The sequence below is a fragment of the Mycothermus thermophilus genome, assembly GCF_041956435.1.
Source record: "Mycothermus thermophilus strain CBS 625.91 unplaced genomic scaffold VTJ04scaffold_7, whole genome shotgun sequence".
In the NCBI taxonomy this organism is placed as follows: Eukaryota; Fungi; Ascomycota; class Sordariomycetes; order Sordariales; family Chaetomiaceae; genus Mycothermus; species Mycothermus thermophilus.
Genome location: NW_027191433.1, coordinates 124018 through 141231, shown reverse-complemented (window position 1 = coordinate 141231; position 17214 = coordinate 124018). Strand labels below are relative to the sequence as shown.

Below are 17214 nucleotides of genomic sequence, written 5' to 3'. Positions count from 1 at the left end.
GATAAGGTTCAGCATATACATCGCGATCCGGGTATTGCATGTTTATCTGTGAAGGATCTAGGGGTTGAGTCGAGGTAATACTCCTGAGGGCGCACTCGAAAACGTAGCTTGGCGACAATCACGGCGGCATGGCCATGAACTAGAACAGGGCACGAGGAACGTACCCCTTGAGTTAAGACACCATTTTGTCTATCATATTATCACAACATGAGCCATCCGTATAGATGCTCCGCTATAATTACTGGGTATTACAAGCTTCTGTTCCTTTCTCTTCCCCCCTCAAACCTCCCACGGCTTCCCAACGCCCCTCTCCTCATACCACTCCCCGACCCACTTCTTCATCTGCTCGACCGCCTCCTCCGCAATCTTCCTCACGCCCTCATTCGCCTCCCAGTTCGGCGAGTACAAATCCGAACAATGCACACCGCCCTTGACCAGCTTCAGAGGCAGCTGCTCGGTGCTCCTGACGGGGCCTCCCGGGCGGAACATGCTGGCCAGCGTCGAGTCGCGCCACGGGTCGTACTGACCGTTGGTGTGCATCAGGCGGGTCGTGTTAGTGGCGAACCAGCCGCCCGTCCAGCGGTTGACGTCGCGCGCGCGTTTTCCTTCGCGGATGCCGTACGTGGCGTTGGTGGTTTTCTTGTCGACGGGGAAGAACAGCGGGCACTGCTTGCGCCAGTAGCTGGGGTTGACAAGGCGCGAGACGAGAGTTGCGTGGCCCCGCGGGGCGCCGTCTTGCCACCACTCGAACCTGCAGGGAAGAGTCAGCATGGAGAAAAACCAGTAGGGCTATCAGGGTGGAGATGAGAACATACGGCTCGTTGCACAGCATCCACATCCACTGGCGGTTGATCCAGTTGCCGGGGCTCAGGTCCTTGTACGCGACATTGGAGGCATTCAGGTTCTGGAAGCAGAGCGTGTTATAGGTGCCGTTCCACTCGGGATAGCCGGCTTCTTCGCAGACTGCATAGCCGTCAACATTTCTTGCAGTTGTCAGTGTGCTCAAAACCAAGGGGGAAACTTACAGCCCGGGATCAACTCCTCCTTCATCCACTTGGCATACCCATCCAAGGCCTTGGTCAACCCAACGCCCCGAGCACCGGGCACCTTGTTGGTAGAGTTGGGCCAAACATTCTCGACGTAGTCGCAGAAGCGGTAGTACGGGGTGTATCCGTAGCTGGTGTTCTTGGCCGAGTAGAACTGCGTTGATTGCCACTGCCAGGGACCCCATTCGAGCGCGGCGGCGAAGTCCTCGTCTTCAAGATCTTGGAGCAGGAACTTCTCCTTTAGAGCGCGCTTCTGCTTCGGGGTGCCGTACGTCAGCACCGTGTCGACGTAGTTAATGACGGCGTCGACGTCGGCACTGCAGTTCCGCGGCGTCGCCTCTTGCACCGGCACAAAGTACTGCCAGAAATCTCCAATAGCCTCGACCACGCCGCTCGAGCCATAATAAGCCCAAAACGTCCCCGGGTACAAAGTGGCAAGCCATCCGGCCAGAGCACCAACATAAGAACCACCGGCAAAGACCCAAGGAGCGTTATCCGCCGAGCTGTTACCGCTGGGATCAAAAGGCGGCACCCAGTTCTTGGCAAAGTAAATAAAATCCTTCATCGAATCCTGCAGCGTCAGATACTGCAAGTTCTCGACCGTGAGCTCCTCAAACGGCGAGGACTCGCCCCAGTACCGATGCTCCAGTAAAACAACGGCACCGCCCGTCTGGTTCGCCATCCATCCGGGCAACCGCGAGCTGCTGAGCCATGTCCGGTTGAATCCCTCGGCGCTCTGTTCGCCGGGCGTCGCCAGGTAAACGGGCGAGCCCGGACCGCGCCAGAACTCGTGGCTGTACCAGTACCGCTGCTTGAAGGTGCCGCGCGACGGGTCCGAGTGGTCGATCAGCTGGTCGAACTCGCCCCAGCCGTGGAAGGTTTCGGCGCGTTTTTGGAGTTCGGAGGCGGGGACCGAGTCATCGTCGGGGCCGATGTCGAGACCGGTGCCGCGGAGGAGGTTGGCGGCGGCACAGCGGGCCAGGAAGAAGCCCGCCGCGAAGGCGGTCGAGGTGAGCCTCATGTTGGCCTGAGGCGTGTTGGCTGGGGGTGTCTGACACGGGGAGTGGTCTTGATTGAGGAACCAGGCCTGGAAGAAGGATCAAAAGGTCCAAGGGAGCTCCCCAGTCCTGGCTCTTCTTTATGAACAAGTCGCACCGCGAAAAGGGCAAACAGCCATCATAACACCAGGTTCCTGCCTCATGTCGTACGCGGGCGCGGTCCGGACGGTGTCATTTGAACGACGGCGGCGCAAAAAGGCAGCTCACATCAGCAAACCGGAGCTCCGAGGCTCGATCCTGGCCGCATTATTGGCTGTTGACGAGGCTCTCTGCACATTTTGACCGTTGAATCTGCATAGGGCGACAGTGCAGCGGGTGCTGAGCAAGCAGGTCGAACGGTTGGGTTCTGTGCCGGATCACTTCATGGGCCGGTCACCTTCCACTTCCGGGCCATACCTAGCTGCGGACCATCCGGCGCGATCCCATGCGTCGCGGGGCGATCGCCAGCCCCGGACCGTTGGGGCTCAGGGGTAGACGCCCGAGGGTAGATACCATGGGGCACATTGGGAGGTGAAACATGTCATTTCGTCGGGTTCCTGCATCTGTTTGGGCGTACGGCGGCCATCAGTTTTGCAGGCTCGTCCAGGTGTCTCGAATGTTTGTGCAAAGTCATCGAGGCCGTGATGGTCTAAAAATGGTAGTTGCGGGAAGCAACCGTGATATGAAATGGCAGTGAGCGTTGGATTTGCTGATCAACATGGCCTTCCTGGTTGGGAAATACCAGCGCTTCCCCCTCAGCCCGGCCGCGGCAGAATTGGGAAGGAGTGCAACCCACAGGTCCATCGGAATGCCGAGTCTCGATCTCCACAATCCTCCACTCCTGTTGGTAGATGTCGATGGGGTTATGTTATCTCAAAATCTTGTCTCTTGGACATTCCAAAGGCAACTCTGAGGGGAGTTATGCTGAAGGTTGGACAAGTTGAATGTTTGTTCTGACTGTTTCACAGAAGTTTTGTTGAGTTTCAGCACCCAGAACTAAAAGATGAGGTATAGATCGTCTATTGGAGGGGATCATAGTTTCACTGCAGAAAAATGTTATTTATGGGCAAAGTTGTCAGCTGTTAGTCTTAGCTCTAAGTATAAGCTAACATTCGAGAGTGTGTCAAGGGCTCTCAGACGTTTGCTAGTTGGCTTCGCTTCAAGTCTTGTCCTGCGTCACTGTTCGACTCGTCTAACTTCAACATCTAGTTGTGCTCAGCCTTGACTAGATACTCCGTAATTCCGACAAGTCATCCAGTTTTCTCAATTTGACATTTGCTGTGTCTCCATCCTGTCCTCGGTTAACTTGTGTCTCTTGATCTTGGTTAAGAAAGGGAGAACCGGACTACTAGTTATATGTCAAAGCCCATGCTTATGGACGGGGAGTTGAATTGAAGAAAACTTTTGCGACGGGGTGATCGTACTGGGATTGAGAAGCACAGTTAAGGAAGTAAAAGAGACATGTCACAAGCGTTTGTGGCGTCAGAGCATAGTCGTCTACACTACCACGCGTGGAAACCCGTTCAGGAAAGCGGGTTGATTGGTGCATTACATTGTGGTGTGGAAGCTCTGGTTTATACATCAATATGCGGGCGTTCGTCTTCGACAGCAACGCAGTGTTGGAACGCCATGCTGATGCTTCTGTCGAGGTGTCAAAACCTCAACAGCTGGTCCCTCTGGAACCTGGTATCTTGTGTGGAAATTCTCCAGGAACGGACTCAAGATGCGCATCGGCCCCAATCACGACATCTTTATTGTCGCCGGTCTCCATACCATGAGATATTCCCCTTGATCTGGTGTCGACGAAGCCATTGACGTAACCATTCCACCACACAAGCCACATAATATTCCATATCCTGAGCTCGTGGAGAGTTTTCGAGGACCTGTCCCGTTCTAGACTTCCGAGCCAGAGCCGCAGTGTCAACCTCTCTCATGACAAAATGCACGCTGTATCCGGTCGGACCAGATCCGGTATGCACATCATGGGCCATCCCGTGAAAAACACATCCATCCATGCATGATCAAGCCGCCAACGTGCAGTAGTGAGATCTGTAACCTTAGCCTCAAGCATCTCTTCTACTTAATATATCAACTGGTCCAGACTCACAGGCCCAGCCCGGCCCCCATCGCAAGGCGAACCGGATGTTTCTCACCAGGGGCGAGCAAGCGCAGACGCGGCACATGATGCACTGCGGGCGCTGTTTTCCCTCTGGTTGACTGCGTAACACAAAGTTTTACGATTGGGTCGGTAAGGATGAAACGGTACGACGTGCGTCGTGGGGGTTAGCCGTCAGATGCGGCAAGACTGCAGCGGTGCTGCTACTGTATCACTGTGATAGGTATCTGGGGGGTACATACTCAAGCGTATGCAGTCTGATATCGACTGATGACCGTGAGATATTGACTGAGGGAATGTATGTAGCTCATAAAGTGTATGTGAGCGTGCGTGTTGGCTGCTGAAGGGAGTGATCAACGTCCTCACCGGTCTGCAACACCGGCGCCGCCGATGCTTGCACGCCGGCGTCGACGATGATGCAATTCCTGGGCATCAAAAAGAACGACTTGTAGCCAACAGCCACCCACCCACCTTCAAACATCGCCATCAAGATGATGTCCAGTACAGAGCAGCCCTATCTTTACGCCCAGGGAACTGAGACAGAACAGTGCAAAGCCAAGTTCTACCCGTCCATCCACTAATGCACCATTAGACGCGCATCACCACAGCGGCCCCGCCCAGGCCTGGGCTCACGGGGTCAAACGCCTTGCGGCTCCTAGCGAGACGTCGAATCGGGTGACACCGAGCGATTCGGCCTCCCACGCAGCACGTGCTTTGGCCAAGCAAGCGGGGATACCGGGGGCCAAGCGGACGACGCTCCGGTGATCGGTTCATGAGGACAGAAATCTTTTGTCTGTTGCAGAATCCTGAATAGACACATACAAACGGCTACTTCCGAAGCCTTACAATGTGATGTCTGCAGCAAAAAATTTGCCTGATGCTTTCATCCGGCCGAGTTCGCAGAAAACGTGCGTTGAGGGATGCAGAACTGAGGACCTTGAGGGCCGGCGAGCACGAGGCAGAGCAGGGGTTGGTACGGAATAACGGCCGGGGACGCCCTGTCACTGATGGCCGGGGCCTAGAAGACGCGTGCGGGGTATGGAGATAGACAAGACAGTAAACAAAAGCCAAGCTTTGTCGATGACACGGTCGAGGACGTAGTGTGCAGTAGAACGACGAGATATCAGTGATGCCGATGTGCTGGTGATAAGGAATCTGAGGCTGGCTTGAACACAGCAGATCGGATGCATCACCCATCCATCTCTGCTGGTGTCGGAAGAGGTGAGCAGAGAGGCCGAGAGAGATGACAGCGGCGGCTGCCGGCCTCGATCTGGACGCTTCTCGAGATGCAGAGCAGCACTGGAGGTTGCTTACGCCGTTCCCGTTCCCCGTGCTATTCTGCAAGTTCTGCAAGGAAACTGGGCCCGGCCGATCCAACCCGAGCCAATGCACCTTCAGCTCGGCCCCTGGTCTAGCAACAAAGACCTTCAAGGCACGGTTCCAGGTATCATGCAACCTCACCCGCCGCCGGTGGCGGGAGCCGGCCCTTGACGGTGCAGCCGCTGGAACGGGCAAGCCGTTTCCCCTCCTCGCCTTTCAGAGCAGGTCAGGGAACTTCGAGGGTTGCCACCGGATCGGACCCGGAGCATACGTACATCCTTGCTCGAGAGCACTTGCTCAAACTCTTACAAACATCTCAAGTCTCTCTCGGACAGTAGAAAAGCCTTATTAGTCCATCCATCCCAGGTGGACTTCAAGGGCTCCATCTCTCAGCCTAGCACTGTGGAACTCCGTCGGTCCCATCCAGCCAGCTTACACTCGATATCAATGGCTGGAGCCACGATGAAGCAGGACATCGTCAACCAGAACAATGGCGTGACTCCCGCCGCCGACGTTGACGAGACAACACCCCTCCTCGCGCCTACTAGGCGGGACCCTCACTATGAGTCGTTCCCCGAGGGCGTCGATGATGAGGGAAAATGGACCCCTCCACCAGGCTTCTGGTGGATCGAGACGGGTACGATAAGACATACCAAACCACCATTTTACCTCAAGACCAGAACACTAACACCTACCTCACCCAGCCTTGTGGGCCAACACCTTCCTGTCCGGCTTTGATGGGACGATCACCGCATCCACCTACGCCGCCATCGGTTCCGACTTCAACGCCGCCAACAATGCCGCCTGGTTGACCACGTCGTACCTCATCACGAGCACCGCCTTCCAGCCGCTCTACGGCAGGTTTTCGGACATGTTTGGCCGCCGCATCTGCTTTTTCATCTCCACCATCACCTTCATGACGGGCTGCTTTGGGTGTTCTGTGGCGGGAAGCATGTGGACGCTCATCGTGATGCGCGCCGTCACGGGCTTTGGCGGAGGCGGATTAATCACCATGGGTGAGTTTGGCTGTTATCCTTTCAACAACTTTGATGCTGACAGTGCTTCCAGCAACCGTCGTAAACTCGGACATGATTCCCTTCAAGAAGCGCGGCATGTACCAGGCGATCCAAAACATCCTGGTCGGCCTGGGCGCCGTCCTCGGTGCCTCCCTCGGCGGAGCCATCACGGAGAGCATCGGCTGGCGGTGGTGTTTCCTCCTGCAGGTGCCCGTCTCCATCTTTGCGCTGATTGTCGGTTATTTTGTCCTGGAGAACCCCGCGGCCTGTCTGGACACGATGGCTAGTCTTGTCGATCTCAAGCACCCGATCCGCGCGGCGTTTCGGCGGCTCGACCTTCTCGGAGCGTCGGTTCTCGTCATCGGTCTCGTTGCGCAGCTCATGGGTCTCACCCTCGGCGGGAACGAGTTCCCATGGGGCAGTCCCGTCGTGGTTGGCTCGCTGATCGGAAGTGCTTTATTGCTGGCTGCGTTTGTCGCCGTCGAGGCCACGACCACGGCGATCCCCATGATCCCGCTTCGCATGCTGCATGGCTGGCAGCCGATTGCTGTTCAGTTGACCAATGTTTTCTCGGGCATGGCGGCGTATGCGGTGGGTTTGGCCTTGTTTCCTCCCGTGTCGCTCCCGCCTCTTGCTGACATAATCCCTCCCAGTATCTGTTCATGATCCCCTTGTACTTCCAGGCTGTCCGCGGAGAATCGCCCTCGGTGGCTGGCATGCGTCTGATGGTCCCGGCTCTGGCCACGCCCATCGGCGGCGTGATTGCCGGAACGTTGATGAGCAAGGGCTATCCGCTGCGTCTGAACGTCCGTATGGGCACCATGACCATGCTGATCGGCAACCTGCTGGCCTTGTCGATGGGGATGAAGGGGAAGGGCGGGTTTGCGGATTTCATCTACCTCGTGCCAGCGAACCTGGGACTCGGTCTGACGAATCCGAGCTGCTTGTTCAGCTTTGTGTCGCTTTTTGAACATAAGGGTAAGGAAACCGCGGAACCTTGTATCTCAAGGTCAAATGCTGACATACCCTCGTGTAGATCAAGCCGTGGCAACCTCGACAGTGTATCTGATCCGGTCCATGGGCAACATTTACGGCGTGACTTTCACGTCGGCCATCGTCCAGAACCTGCTGCTTGCTCGGTTGCCGGACGTTCTTGGAACCGCAGCGAACGATGAGGTAAGAGGCTTCACCCCCATCTCAGAACTCATGTCGTTTCATCGCCGATGATCCGGTGGCTAACTGGCGTCACAGCTGATCGAAAAGCTCCGGAAGTCGTTGTTCGCCCTGCACGAGCTGCCTCCACCGCTGCAGAACGCGGTCAGGGAGCTCTATGGCGACGCGCTTCGGTTGGCGTTCACGGCGTCGAGCTCGTTCGCGCTGCTCGCGTTCTTGTTCTCGTTGGCGCATAGGACGAAGTCGTTGCAGAGGCGGTGCGGTAATAAGCCGATAAACAACAGGATAGAGGACGGCAAGGATGCGGAGAGGTGTTGATGAGTGGGCTGGTACTTAATTCAGGTTACAAGTGTACATGATAAAGTAGATGACCATGGTATGAACAACGCAATAAACAGAGAATTGTTTTTTTGAGTTCAAGCCGATAGCAAGCAGCTGGCTATTGTTGGGTACCTATATTATTTGAGCAAGGAGAGGGGGATGGATGGCGTCGGGGTGGCTGACGCTTCCCCCACATTCGTCAGCATCAGGGGCGATGGCGTGCGCGATTTGGCATCCCACCATCATCCAGTTGAGGAAGCTACCTGAGCAAGGTGCCGTGGCTTGAACCAAAGACGAAGGGAACTTAAGATTTGCTCCGAGACATTGCATTGTTCTTGCGTGCAGATGGCTCACTGGGTCTTATGATATGAAGGTGAAGGTCTGCAGCATGACCCAAGTATGGTGGTGGGAAGGGGATGGATTGTGTTGCAGGGGAGCACCGCGTGGTTGTCACACCCGCCCTACATCTCCGGACTCAGTCAAGGCTGTTCTGTTGTGTAACACACATCGTCTCCTGTTAGGAGGGGTTCAGGCTGGCCATCTGATTCTCCTGCCCACGCATACAGAGGCGTAGGATGCAAGCCACAACGGTCATGTTTGGAAGCTATCTTTAGGAGGGGAGACCTTCAAAATAGTGTACGTAGAAGTCACTCAGGGGTAAGATAGCTTTCACATTCACTCCCTATCCTATCCAACCCGTTACCTTCGTCCGCATATCAACTCTTGGCCGCCTGGTCAAATCCCCAAATCCTCAACAATCCGCATCTTAACCCAAATCCGCCTAATAATAACCAACCAGCCAACATCCTCATCCATCCTTCCCTAATTCTAGCCCGTCCTTTGCTTCTTCGTCGGCGTGTCATCAGGCGGCAGTGGCGGGGGGGTCGCCCGGAGGCGTGTCGCTTTTGGCAGGAGCCTCGTCGTTGGCCGCAGCCTGGTCGGCGTTGTTGTTATTGTTGGCGTTCGCGTTCTTGTCGGCCGCGGACTGGGCGCGGGCAGGGAATGAGTCGGGGCCGACGTCGTCGCCTTTCTTTGCCTGTCATGGAAAAAACGAGGGGTTAGTAGTTCAAGGACATAGATAGGCAGGTCTGTCCCTGGGATGGAGACGTTCCAAGGCAGTGGAGTAGAGAGAGGATTGGGGAGCACCATACAGCGGCGGATTGGATCCGGGCAGCGGCTTCTTTGTCCATTTGGTCCTTGGTCATCTTGGATGAGTTGAGGGGTTTGGTGGGTTGTGGTAGGATGTTCAGACAGGTCTGTTTTGGTTAGGGTTGATTAAGATATTCTGACTTGGTTTCGTCGATGCTAGTTTTGGTGAGTGGGATCTCAAGATGCGAAGAGAACGTTGACCATCCGAGCTTATATGCCTCCGTATGGACGTTGTTTGAGTCTCCCAGACAGTGCATTTGCTAGGTTTGTCATATGGTTTCTTGCCTCTTCCATACGATTCTTCTTGACGTTTGATTGCTTGTGAGTTGGATGACGTAGAAATTCAAAAAGGGCATTCTTCAAACTTGGCCGTGAGTCATGAACAAGCGGTGGAATTGACAGGGCCAGAATGACTACTACGTATTATATCTTGCAAGCAATAGCGGTAGGGGAATTGATTGACAAACGAATAACCGACCATATTCGAGACATTCCCTAGCTCTGTAAGGTATATGAGCTTTTGGACAGTGGGGTCAACATACTTGTCGTCTCGGTCTTGGTGCCAAGGGTATGGCTAATGGAAGACATGGTTGTTAGAAGCCGTAATTATTCAGAGATTCCTCGGCATACATCAAGGGGTTCCAGGCAAAATGCCGTGGCTTGTTCAACACAGGACATAATACTTGGATATCAATGAGCCCGTTTCGACAGGTGAATCCTGAGAATCAATGAATCATTTTAATACCCATCCCAGTCTAAGAAATGGTATACAATACACGTGCAACAAATCATGTACGTAAAGAAACCCAATCCCCCATATCCAACCAGCCGGAGATCCCTTAAAGCTCGTCCTTCTCGTCACTCTTGGCCTCCTTCTTCTCTTCCGTCTTCGCCTCCTCCGCCTTCTTCTCCTCGGCCTTCTCAGCCTTCTCGGTCGACTCGGCCTTGGCCTCCTCGGTCTTGGTCTCAGCCTTCTCGGCCTCCTCCTTCTTCTCCTCCTTCTTAGCCTCCTCCACCTGCTTGGGGGCCTCAGACTTCTTCTCCTCCTTCTTCTCCTCCTCAATCGGCGGGGCCGTCTCGCCCTCCTTGAGCTTCAGGACCTGGGCCTTGATCTTGATGTCAATGTCGCGCTCGCCCGCCTTGCGGTCCGGCGTGGTGTGCTCGATGGGGTAGGCGATGACGCCGCCGTCGACGAGGTGGGGGCTGTACTTGGACAGGTCGGAAAGAGCCTCTGTAGGGTATCAGTTAGCGTTTCTGTCAAATACTGAAGGAAAAGATGAATGAGTGAAAAAGACTTACCCTCACACTTGCTCCCCTCAGCCACAAACAGCGGCAGAATCTCGTACAGCGCGCCCGGTGCAAACAGGGCGATCCTCCCCTTGTCGCGGGCGCGCCACTCCTCAGGCACCGGCGTCTCCTTGGGCACCTTGATGGTGTTGAACGCCCTGGCGCCGGGAAGCGACGGGATCGGGTACACCGCAAACAACCCTTTCCCGGGGCCGTCGGAGCGCTCCTGCTCCTCGATCCACTCGCGCACCTTGAGCGGCATCTCGACGTAGTGCATGGTCAGAATCAAGCGGTCGTAGCCGTGTGGGTCGATGCCGTCCCACGCGCCCGGGTACTGGCGCGTGGCGAAGACGGAGCGCAGCGCGTCGCGGTAGAGGAGCAGGCCGTTGGGGCCCTTCTCGCCCAGGTCGTCGAGCAGGTGCTCGCGCGCGGGGACGGTGGCTTCGACCTCGCAGACCACGTCGAACTTGGAGAGGTGCGGGTTCTCGAAGGGGTTCTTCCAGCGCCAGTTGGCCATCTTTTCGGGGTTGCCCTCGAGACGGGGAGGGATGGGCCCCGCGGGGCCGATGGCCGAGGCGGCGCCGGCGAAGATGCCCGCGGCGAGGAGGGATGATTGGAATTTCATGGTGAGGGTGGGATGGGATTGATTCTGTGACGGCGATGGCTACGGGATGGCAGTGAGAAACAGAATTGTAATATCAACCTGCGTCGTTCAGAAGCTCAGAGAGATGCAACGTCGCCGTCAAGAATTATGTGAGAGTCAACCCTCCCAACAGCATGTTGAGCAAAACGACAGCCCAACCGTCGATCCTGCTCGGTATATACCCATTGTCCCATGCGCCATGTGTCCCAAGCGCCGGCGCGGATCTTGAAAAGTTGCTGCGCTGTCCTCTCCGGAGTGGTGTTCCGAATTGCCAGATTGGAGTAGGTTTGGCCAGGGTCAGATGGGGAAGTGGTCGCACCGGCGGAGGTCCCCGCACCGCCGGCGCCGTTTGGTGCCGTTTGGTGCCGTGAAAGCCGTTGGAGGGACCCACTGCGGGGCGTCTTGGCGCCGTTGGAGACGCACAAGCAAGCGCCAAGACGGCCAAGAGTTGGAGAAGGCCAAGAATCGTTGTGGGGAGGCGGCATGAAAAGACAGATCTGCCGTTCCATGCCATGGGAGAGCAACGGAAAGCTGTCTTTATGCTGTCATGGAAAGGTGGTGGGGGACGTATTTTGATGTTTTGGTTTTTTAAACACTTGGTTTCAAGCAGATGTCTATGGTTTGTCTCTGACTGCCAGGAAACGCTTGATCTCACTTCGAGCAATTGGTTCTCTGAGCACTGTTGGAGGCTCGCAACGCCGGACAAGTCGTAGGTCGGTGTGCTTGGGCCGGGATGGAACTGAATGACAAGGCAAACATACATCGTGTTGGCTAGGGCTCTGCATTCTCCAAGCCATTGGCCATTGCTGCTTACAACAACTCCATCTCTCTACTTGTCTTCAGTCATGCCCTGGCAGATGTCAGACGAAAGTCACCTTGCGAACTATGGAAGCACGTCACACAGCGTGTACGGAGAATCACAAGCCAATCCAAACAAATGTCCAACGGCAACGGAATGTATTAAACTATCCAAAACCGCCGATCTATGCGCTCATCCACTAGTCTATCCCTCTATCCCATCACCAACTTAGTCGCTCCGGGGGCCGGGGCCGGGCTTGGGCTTGGGCTTCTGAACCTCCTGGTAGGTCGAGCCGATCTCGCCCCAGCGGAGGTTGGTGTAGGTGACCTCGGGGAAGGGCTCAACCTGGACAACGTTGGACGGGGCGCCCTCGCCCTTGGCGCAGGGGCCGGCCTCGCCGTGGTCGAGCCACTCCATGTTGCCGCCCTGGTCCCACCAGATGCTCATGGCCAGGACCATGCCGCGGGTGAGGGCCTCGCCCATGCCCTGGGTGGCGCCGAGCTCCATGTACTTGCGGGAGCCGGTGGCCTCGCAGAACTCGTCCTCGATCATGTTGGTGTAAGGGACGCCCTCCTTGTTGGTGTAGAAGGACTCGATGACCTTGCCGTCCTGCACGTAGAAGCGGTGGATCTTCTCGAGCTTGCCCTTGCGGTTGGCAAGGAACTGGGTGACGACGGTGAAGGGCTTGAGAGTGTTGACCTTGAACTCCTCGCCCCGGCCGTAGTAGTCAGTCACGTTGACGCGGTAGGGGTTCCAGCCGCAGCCGTTCTTGTCGCAAACACCCTCGAAGGCGCACTCCTCACCCTCGCAGAGGTACAGGCCCTTCTTGTTGCAGACGTGGGGAGCCACGTGCGAGGCGCGCGAGTTGGCCTCCCAGATATCCATCTCGTTGCAGCACGAGCCCTTGCCCTCGATGTTGCCCTGGAGGAAGTCTCAGTCAGCGAAATGTCGGTAGAACAGTGAGGTCGACTGCCAAAACTTACCAAGCCGTTGATGAAGGGCGTCACGAAGCACTGAGCATCGCAGTAGCCAGTGCCGTAGTAGGCACCGCCGGGGTTGTGCTTGCTCTTGGCACCGGTCGGGTGCATCTCGGACAGGTACAGAGCGCTGTTCATGCCGCAGGGCAGCTTGGTGGCGTCGACGTCGAAGGTGAACTCGAAGCCGGTCAGGTGAAGCATCTCATAGCGGCGCTCCGTCTTGTCGAGCAGGTAGACACGCGGCGACGGGACGCGGCCGTCGGGCAGGATGTGCTGCAGGCGGAGGCTGGTGCCGTTGGTGGTGACGCCGTACTGGCTGTAGTCGGGGATGCCCTCCATGATGCAGTTCTTGGCGCACGACTCGACGTCCGGGCAGACGTCCTTGGGCGGCGGGTTGCCCCAGTCGCCGCAGCCGCCAAAGCCCAGGCCCTCAGCGCGGTGGATGGGGTGCGACAGCGAGTCAAGCACGATGTAGTTGGTCGCCGGCTTGCAACCACCCTTCTTCGTGCAGCGGAAGGTCGTGAGCTGGGGGTGAACCTCCTTGGTTTCACCAGGCTTCTGGCCATTGACCAGCCCCAGGAGGAGCGAGGTCAGGCCGAGGAGAGCGGTACCGCGAGCCATGGTTGTTGAGCTAGAGCGAGTTGTTCAGGACGCTGCAGGTCCGAAGGAACTCAAAGACTGGAAGGAGGAGGAGGAGGAGACGGCGGACGACTCGAGCTCGACGAAGAGGCCTCAACTCCCAACGCGGCGAGGATTCACCCCATACTTATGTTTGTCTTCGTATCGGGCTTTCTCCTCTCTTCGACAATGTCAACCGGCCCCCAATCTCCGGTTACATTGCCCCGGACCCCACGGGGGCCCTTCATCCATCCCGACGGTCCATGCCCTCCGCCTGGGCTCGGAATCCGGCTCCTCCGGGAAGGTCGAATTGTTGGCTGCCATTGGCACGCGTACCTCGCCGCCAGCTCGGGACGGCATCGAGATGACAAGGGGGAGCGGGTAGCGGGCCCGCGATCCCGCTAAGAGCCGCTGCAAGGAACGCGGGGAGTGAGCCCCATCAACGAGTCTTCTGGGCTGATAGGGGGCGGGAAGGTGTAGCAGCGGGAGGGCGGCCAAGCCGGCCAAGATGGAGTTGCGGACGTTGACGAACCGAATTCCCGCGTCAGGAAAACGGCCCGGGGACGTGCGAGAGATTGTGGAGACGGCGTATCCGTGCATCGCAGAGCTTGCGAAGACATAGAAACGCGAGGGACAGCAGGAATGTTGGCATCATGCAAGTTGAGCTCGTGGCTTTGAGTTGAGGGGGGATTTGTCGTCGAATTTGACTGAAGCAGAATTCTAGTTTTTTGCATGTGAAGTCTTTGCATGACGCATTGTCTCCCAAAACCTGTGAGCTGCGACCCCCATTTCCAGAACGGAACAGAAGCATTATCGAAGCTTGGATCGCAGGCTCGGCGTAATCAATTGCAATAAACAGTTCAAAGGAACAGCCGCGCGATTAATTACTCTGCGTTACAGATCTCATGAACCTCCATATATTCGGGGAAATGTTGGCGCAGGTACCGTTTCTCGGCGCTCTGTCATGTCACCGCCATTGTCTTTGGTTTCCTCCTATCACAGATTGCTCACATCCGGCCTCGGCGGTTCTGACAACATTGTTGAGAAGCCGGCAAGCAATCACGGCTGATAGATGTTGCGATTTCAACGAGGGATCACAACATGCCTCTCACCATCTAACAGACTGGCTGAAGAACTGCAACCAAGACTTTTAGTGATCAGAGAGCCTTGTCTTCATGAGATGATGGATGCTTGCGAGCATCTAGGTCAGATGCGACTAAGCTAGGTGTGAACCCCAACCACAACTCAGAACTACTCTTCCTCCCGCCGTCCTCAATGATCCTCAGCGCATAAAATCCACATACTTGAGAATGCTCTCGTTGCGCTGCTCCTTGCCCTCATTCATGTCATCCCCCGAGCACCCAGTCAGGGACAGACTCGACGCTGGCGCGTCTAGTCCGGTACCAAATGGTCTCGCGGTCCTTCCTCCCCCATTTCGGTTGGTTGAAAGTCACGACCTTGGGCACCGCAGACTTGGAGATCTCGTCTGCCAGGAAATCAAGCCCTTTCTTGGCTGTCGCAGCGACGGCATCACGGGCCCCCGCAAACTTAATATCGCAAAGGTCCAAGAAGGACCGAACACTGCCGTACTTCTTGTTGATCTGCTGCCGAAGTTCGGCCACCACAGTCTTCATCACATCTCTCGGAGTTTCCAGCAGCGGTGCACAGAAGTACTCTTCATCATGGAAGCCCAGTCGATCTTCGAGATCGAAATCAGGAGAAAAGTATGCCTCATGGTGGTGCTCGCGAACCCTGCGGTATTCTCTCATAGGAGCCACAATTTCCTTCCAGCCATGCCGGATCCCCAAGGGATCGATGACGAAGTCGTCTCCGCATGGCAGGGTCACGAAGATAGCTTCGTGGGTCTCAGCAGAAGAGTGATAGTCGTGCCCGATCGTTCTAAAGCAGACCGGTCTGTGCATGTTTTTGGGCTCGAAATTATACTTGCATATGTCCTCAACACAGGCTATTGCAATTCCTCTTGAGTCAGTTATGAGACGTTGTCAGGAAACCTGCGGGTTGTACTAACGTCGAATCAACAACCTGAGAAGCTCTCGCCTGTGTGAAGAGAGCATATTGCCCAACAATTGTCACCGCTGCCCGGAACGCATCCTGAGAGGGGGCCAAATCAGGCGGAAACCGGAGCATCTCCGTACGTGGGGTCGTTTCAGTTGGTGAGTCTTCATCGAGCTCGACAAAGAGGATTCCGTTCTCCTCAACAACCGACTCTGGTGGGCATGCGCCTGGGTATGTTATTGCCATGGAATGCTCGAAAAGCTCCTGGAACAGCGACACGGCACGGAAGAGCCGGCGTGTCTGGAGACAATGTTCTTTATGCTCCTTCCAATGCTGCCTCCGGCATGTCGAGCTGCAATAAACGACGGCAAATGTCGTTTTCCCATCGGTCTGAAGGCGGCAACCCGGGCAACTGAGCTTTGCTGGCCCGCTGCGGCATTTGGCACATCGACGTGGCCGGTCGGGAAGGTGAGCTTTCGAAGGAGGAGTCATCGATCTTTCCGCAGAACTTCGAGGCTCAAACACCGCCGTCTCGTCCTTGCGTCCTTGTGCGATCCAATGGAAAAAACGCAGGTCGCGCGCCTTCAGACTGACGTCATCATCGGCGATCTGTTTGCTCAGGGCCAATCTCATCAGTCCCTGAAACAGCCATTGCCAGGAGGAGTAGGCTTTTTCAGCTGATTCTACGAGCTCTTCGATCTCGGCAGCATCGGGGTCAGTCGAGGTCCTTGACGTGAAGGCGTCCATCCAGATTTCCTGCATCTCTTCAAAATCAACCTCGTCTCTCGTCTCGGTCAAGGAAGTTGACTGCCGCGCGGTAACGCATAGATAACTGAAAAAGACCTGGACAGGGTCCATGGAGTGTATCGGCTCATCATCTTCAGCATACTCCGACCCTTGGCCTTGGAGCTCGGTGTCCTCTCCATCCCAGTCCATGTCGTCAACGTCCCCATAATGCTCCGCCCAGCAGAGGTAACACCTATGACCGAGAGGATTAGCGTATTGATCAAGCGGTATACTGGAGGCGTTTGTATGCCAGCTTACATCTTGTTTGGTGCTGTCAAAAAAACCGGTGGCCGAGGCTCGCGTGAACAAACTGGCGACCGAGGCGGATGTTGGGGCTCAAAGTGGCGGACTTTGATTTGGATAACCTGGAATGGCTGCTCGGAATTGATCACCCAGGAAGATTTAGTTAAGAGTTGAACCCAGCGGAAGTGATCGGTCGTGAGAAGTTCGCCGACTGCAGCACAGGACGAAGACAAGAACCAGGAGAACGTGATGCAGGCTGGAAACCTGGAAGAAACCGGAAGAGACTTCAGTGCCCGAATTGTCAAGCGGAAAAAGTGGGCTGGATCAACAAAAAGTTTTGTGTGGCTTTAGGCAGCAATGTGAACGAAGTTTGATCAGGGAAGGAGGGTTTTTGAGATTCAAATTGGGTAGGCCTCGTTTGTGTGTCGCCGCGGTAGTGCTCCTTCCAAATGAATGAATTCCGCAATGGTGGAGAAACCTCCTCTGAGCTCAGAATGAGCGCCTGACCTGAGGTGTTGGCTCGCACGAGATCAATGCCGCATTGGGCCACGATTTCATGGCCCAGATTCGCAAGGGCATTAGATATGTGCACGGCCATGACAAACAGGGCAGGACGATGTGTGTTGTCAACGTTGAGATGTTTGAAACCCCTCAATATCTCTTGAAT

At 55.9% G+C, this 17214-nt stretch overlaps 7 protein-coding genes across 7 annotated transcripts; 1 reads left to right on the top strand and 6 right to left on the bottom strand.

Moving 5' to 3' along the window:
- Positions 1-279: 279 nt before the first annotated feature.
- On the bottom strand, positions 280-2067 carry VTJ04DRAFT_9598 (uncharacterized protein; the record flags this gene model as incomplete). Its single annotated transcript, XM_069368162.1, has 3 exons — positions 280-751; positions 816-963; positions 1026-2067. 3 exons carry the CDS (start codon positions 2065-2067, stop codon positions 280-282), a joined length of 1662 nt encoding a protein of 553 aa, XP_069214334.1.
- Positions 2068-5966: 3899 nt separating this feature from the next.
- VTJ04DRAFT_9597 (uncharacterized protein) lies at positions 5967-8026 on the top strand (the record flags this gene model as incomplete). The annotated part of the gene is made up of 6 exons (XM_069368161.1): positions 5967-6156; positions 6224-6535; positions 6588-7126; positions 7189-7513; positions 7572-7711; positions 7787-8026. 6 exons carry the CDS (start codon positions 5967-5969, stop codon positions 8024-8026), a joined length of 1746 nt encoding a protein of 581 aa, XP_069214333.1.
- An 865-nt stretch (positions 8027-8891) lies between these two features.
- Positions 8892-9234, bottom strand: VTJ04DRAFT_9596 (uncharacterized protein; the record flags this gene model as incomplete). Its single annotated transcript, XM_069368160.1, has 2 exons — positions 8892-9065; positions 9181-9234. 2 exons carry the CDS (start codon positions 9232-9234, stop codon positions 8892-8894), a joined length of 228 nt encoding a protein of 75 aa, XP_069214332.1.
- Positions 9235-10017: 783 nt separating this feature from the next.
- On the bottom strand, positions 10018-11090 carry VTJ04DRAFT_9595 (uncharacterized protein; the record flags this gene model as incomplete). The annotated part of the gene is made up of 2 exons (XM_069368159.1): positions 10018-10409; positions 10478-11090. The coding sequence occupies 2 exons, from the start codon at positions 11088-11090 to the stop codon at positions 10018-10020; spliced, it is 1005 nt and encodes a 334-aa protein (XP_069214331.1).
- Positions 11091-12135: 1045 nt separating this feature from the next.
- VTJ04DRAFT_9594 (uncharacterized protein) lies at positions 12136-13505 on the bottom strand (the record flags this gene model as incomplete). Its single annotated transcript, XM_069368158.1, has 2 exons — positions 12136-12828; positions 12891-13505. 2 exons carry the CDS (start codon positions 13503-13505, stop codon positions 12136-12138), a joined length of 1308 nt encoding a protein of 435 aa, XP_069214330.1.
- A 24-nt stretch (positions 13506-13529) lies between these two features.
- Positions 13530-14102, bottom strand: VTJ04DRAFT_9593 (uncharacterized protein; the record flags this gene model as incomplete). The annotated part of the gene is made up of 2 exons (XM_069368157.1): positions 13530-13615; positions 13721-14102. The coding sequence occupies 2 exons, from the start codon at positions 14100-14102 to the stop codon at positions 13530-13532; spliced, it is 468 nt and encodes a 155-aa protein (XP_069214329.1).
- A 746-nt stretch (positions 14103-14848) lies between these two features.
- Positions 14849-17145, bottom strand: VTJ04DRAFT_9592 (uncharacterized protein; the record flags this gene model as incomplete). Its single annotated transcript, XM_069368156.1, has 5 exons — positions 14849-15468; positions 15532-15560; positions 15610-16497; positions 16563-16575; positions 17055-17145. 5 exons carry the CDS (start codon positions 17143-17145, stop codon positions 14849-14851), a joined length of 1641 nt encoding a protein of 546 aa, XP_069214328.1.
- Positions 17146-17214: the final 69 nt, after the last annotated feature.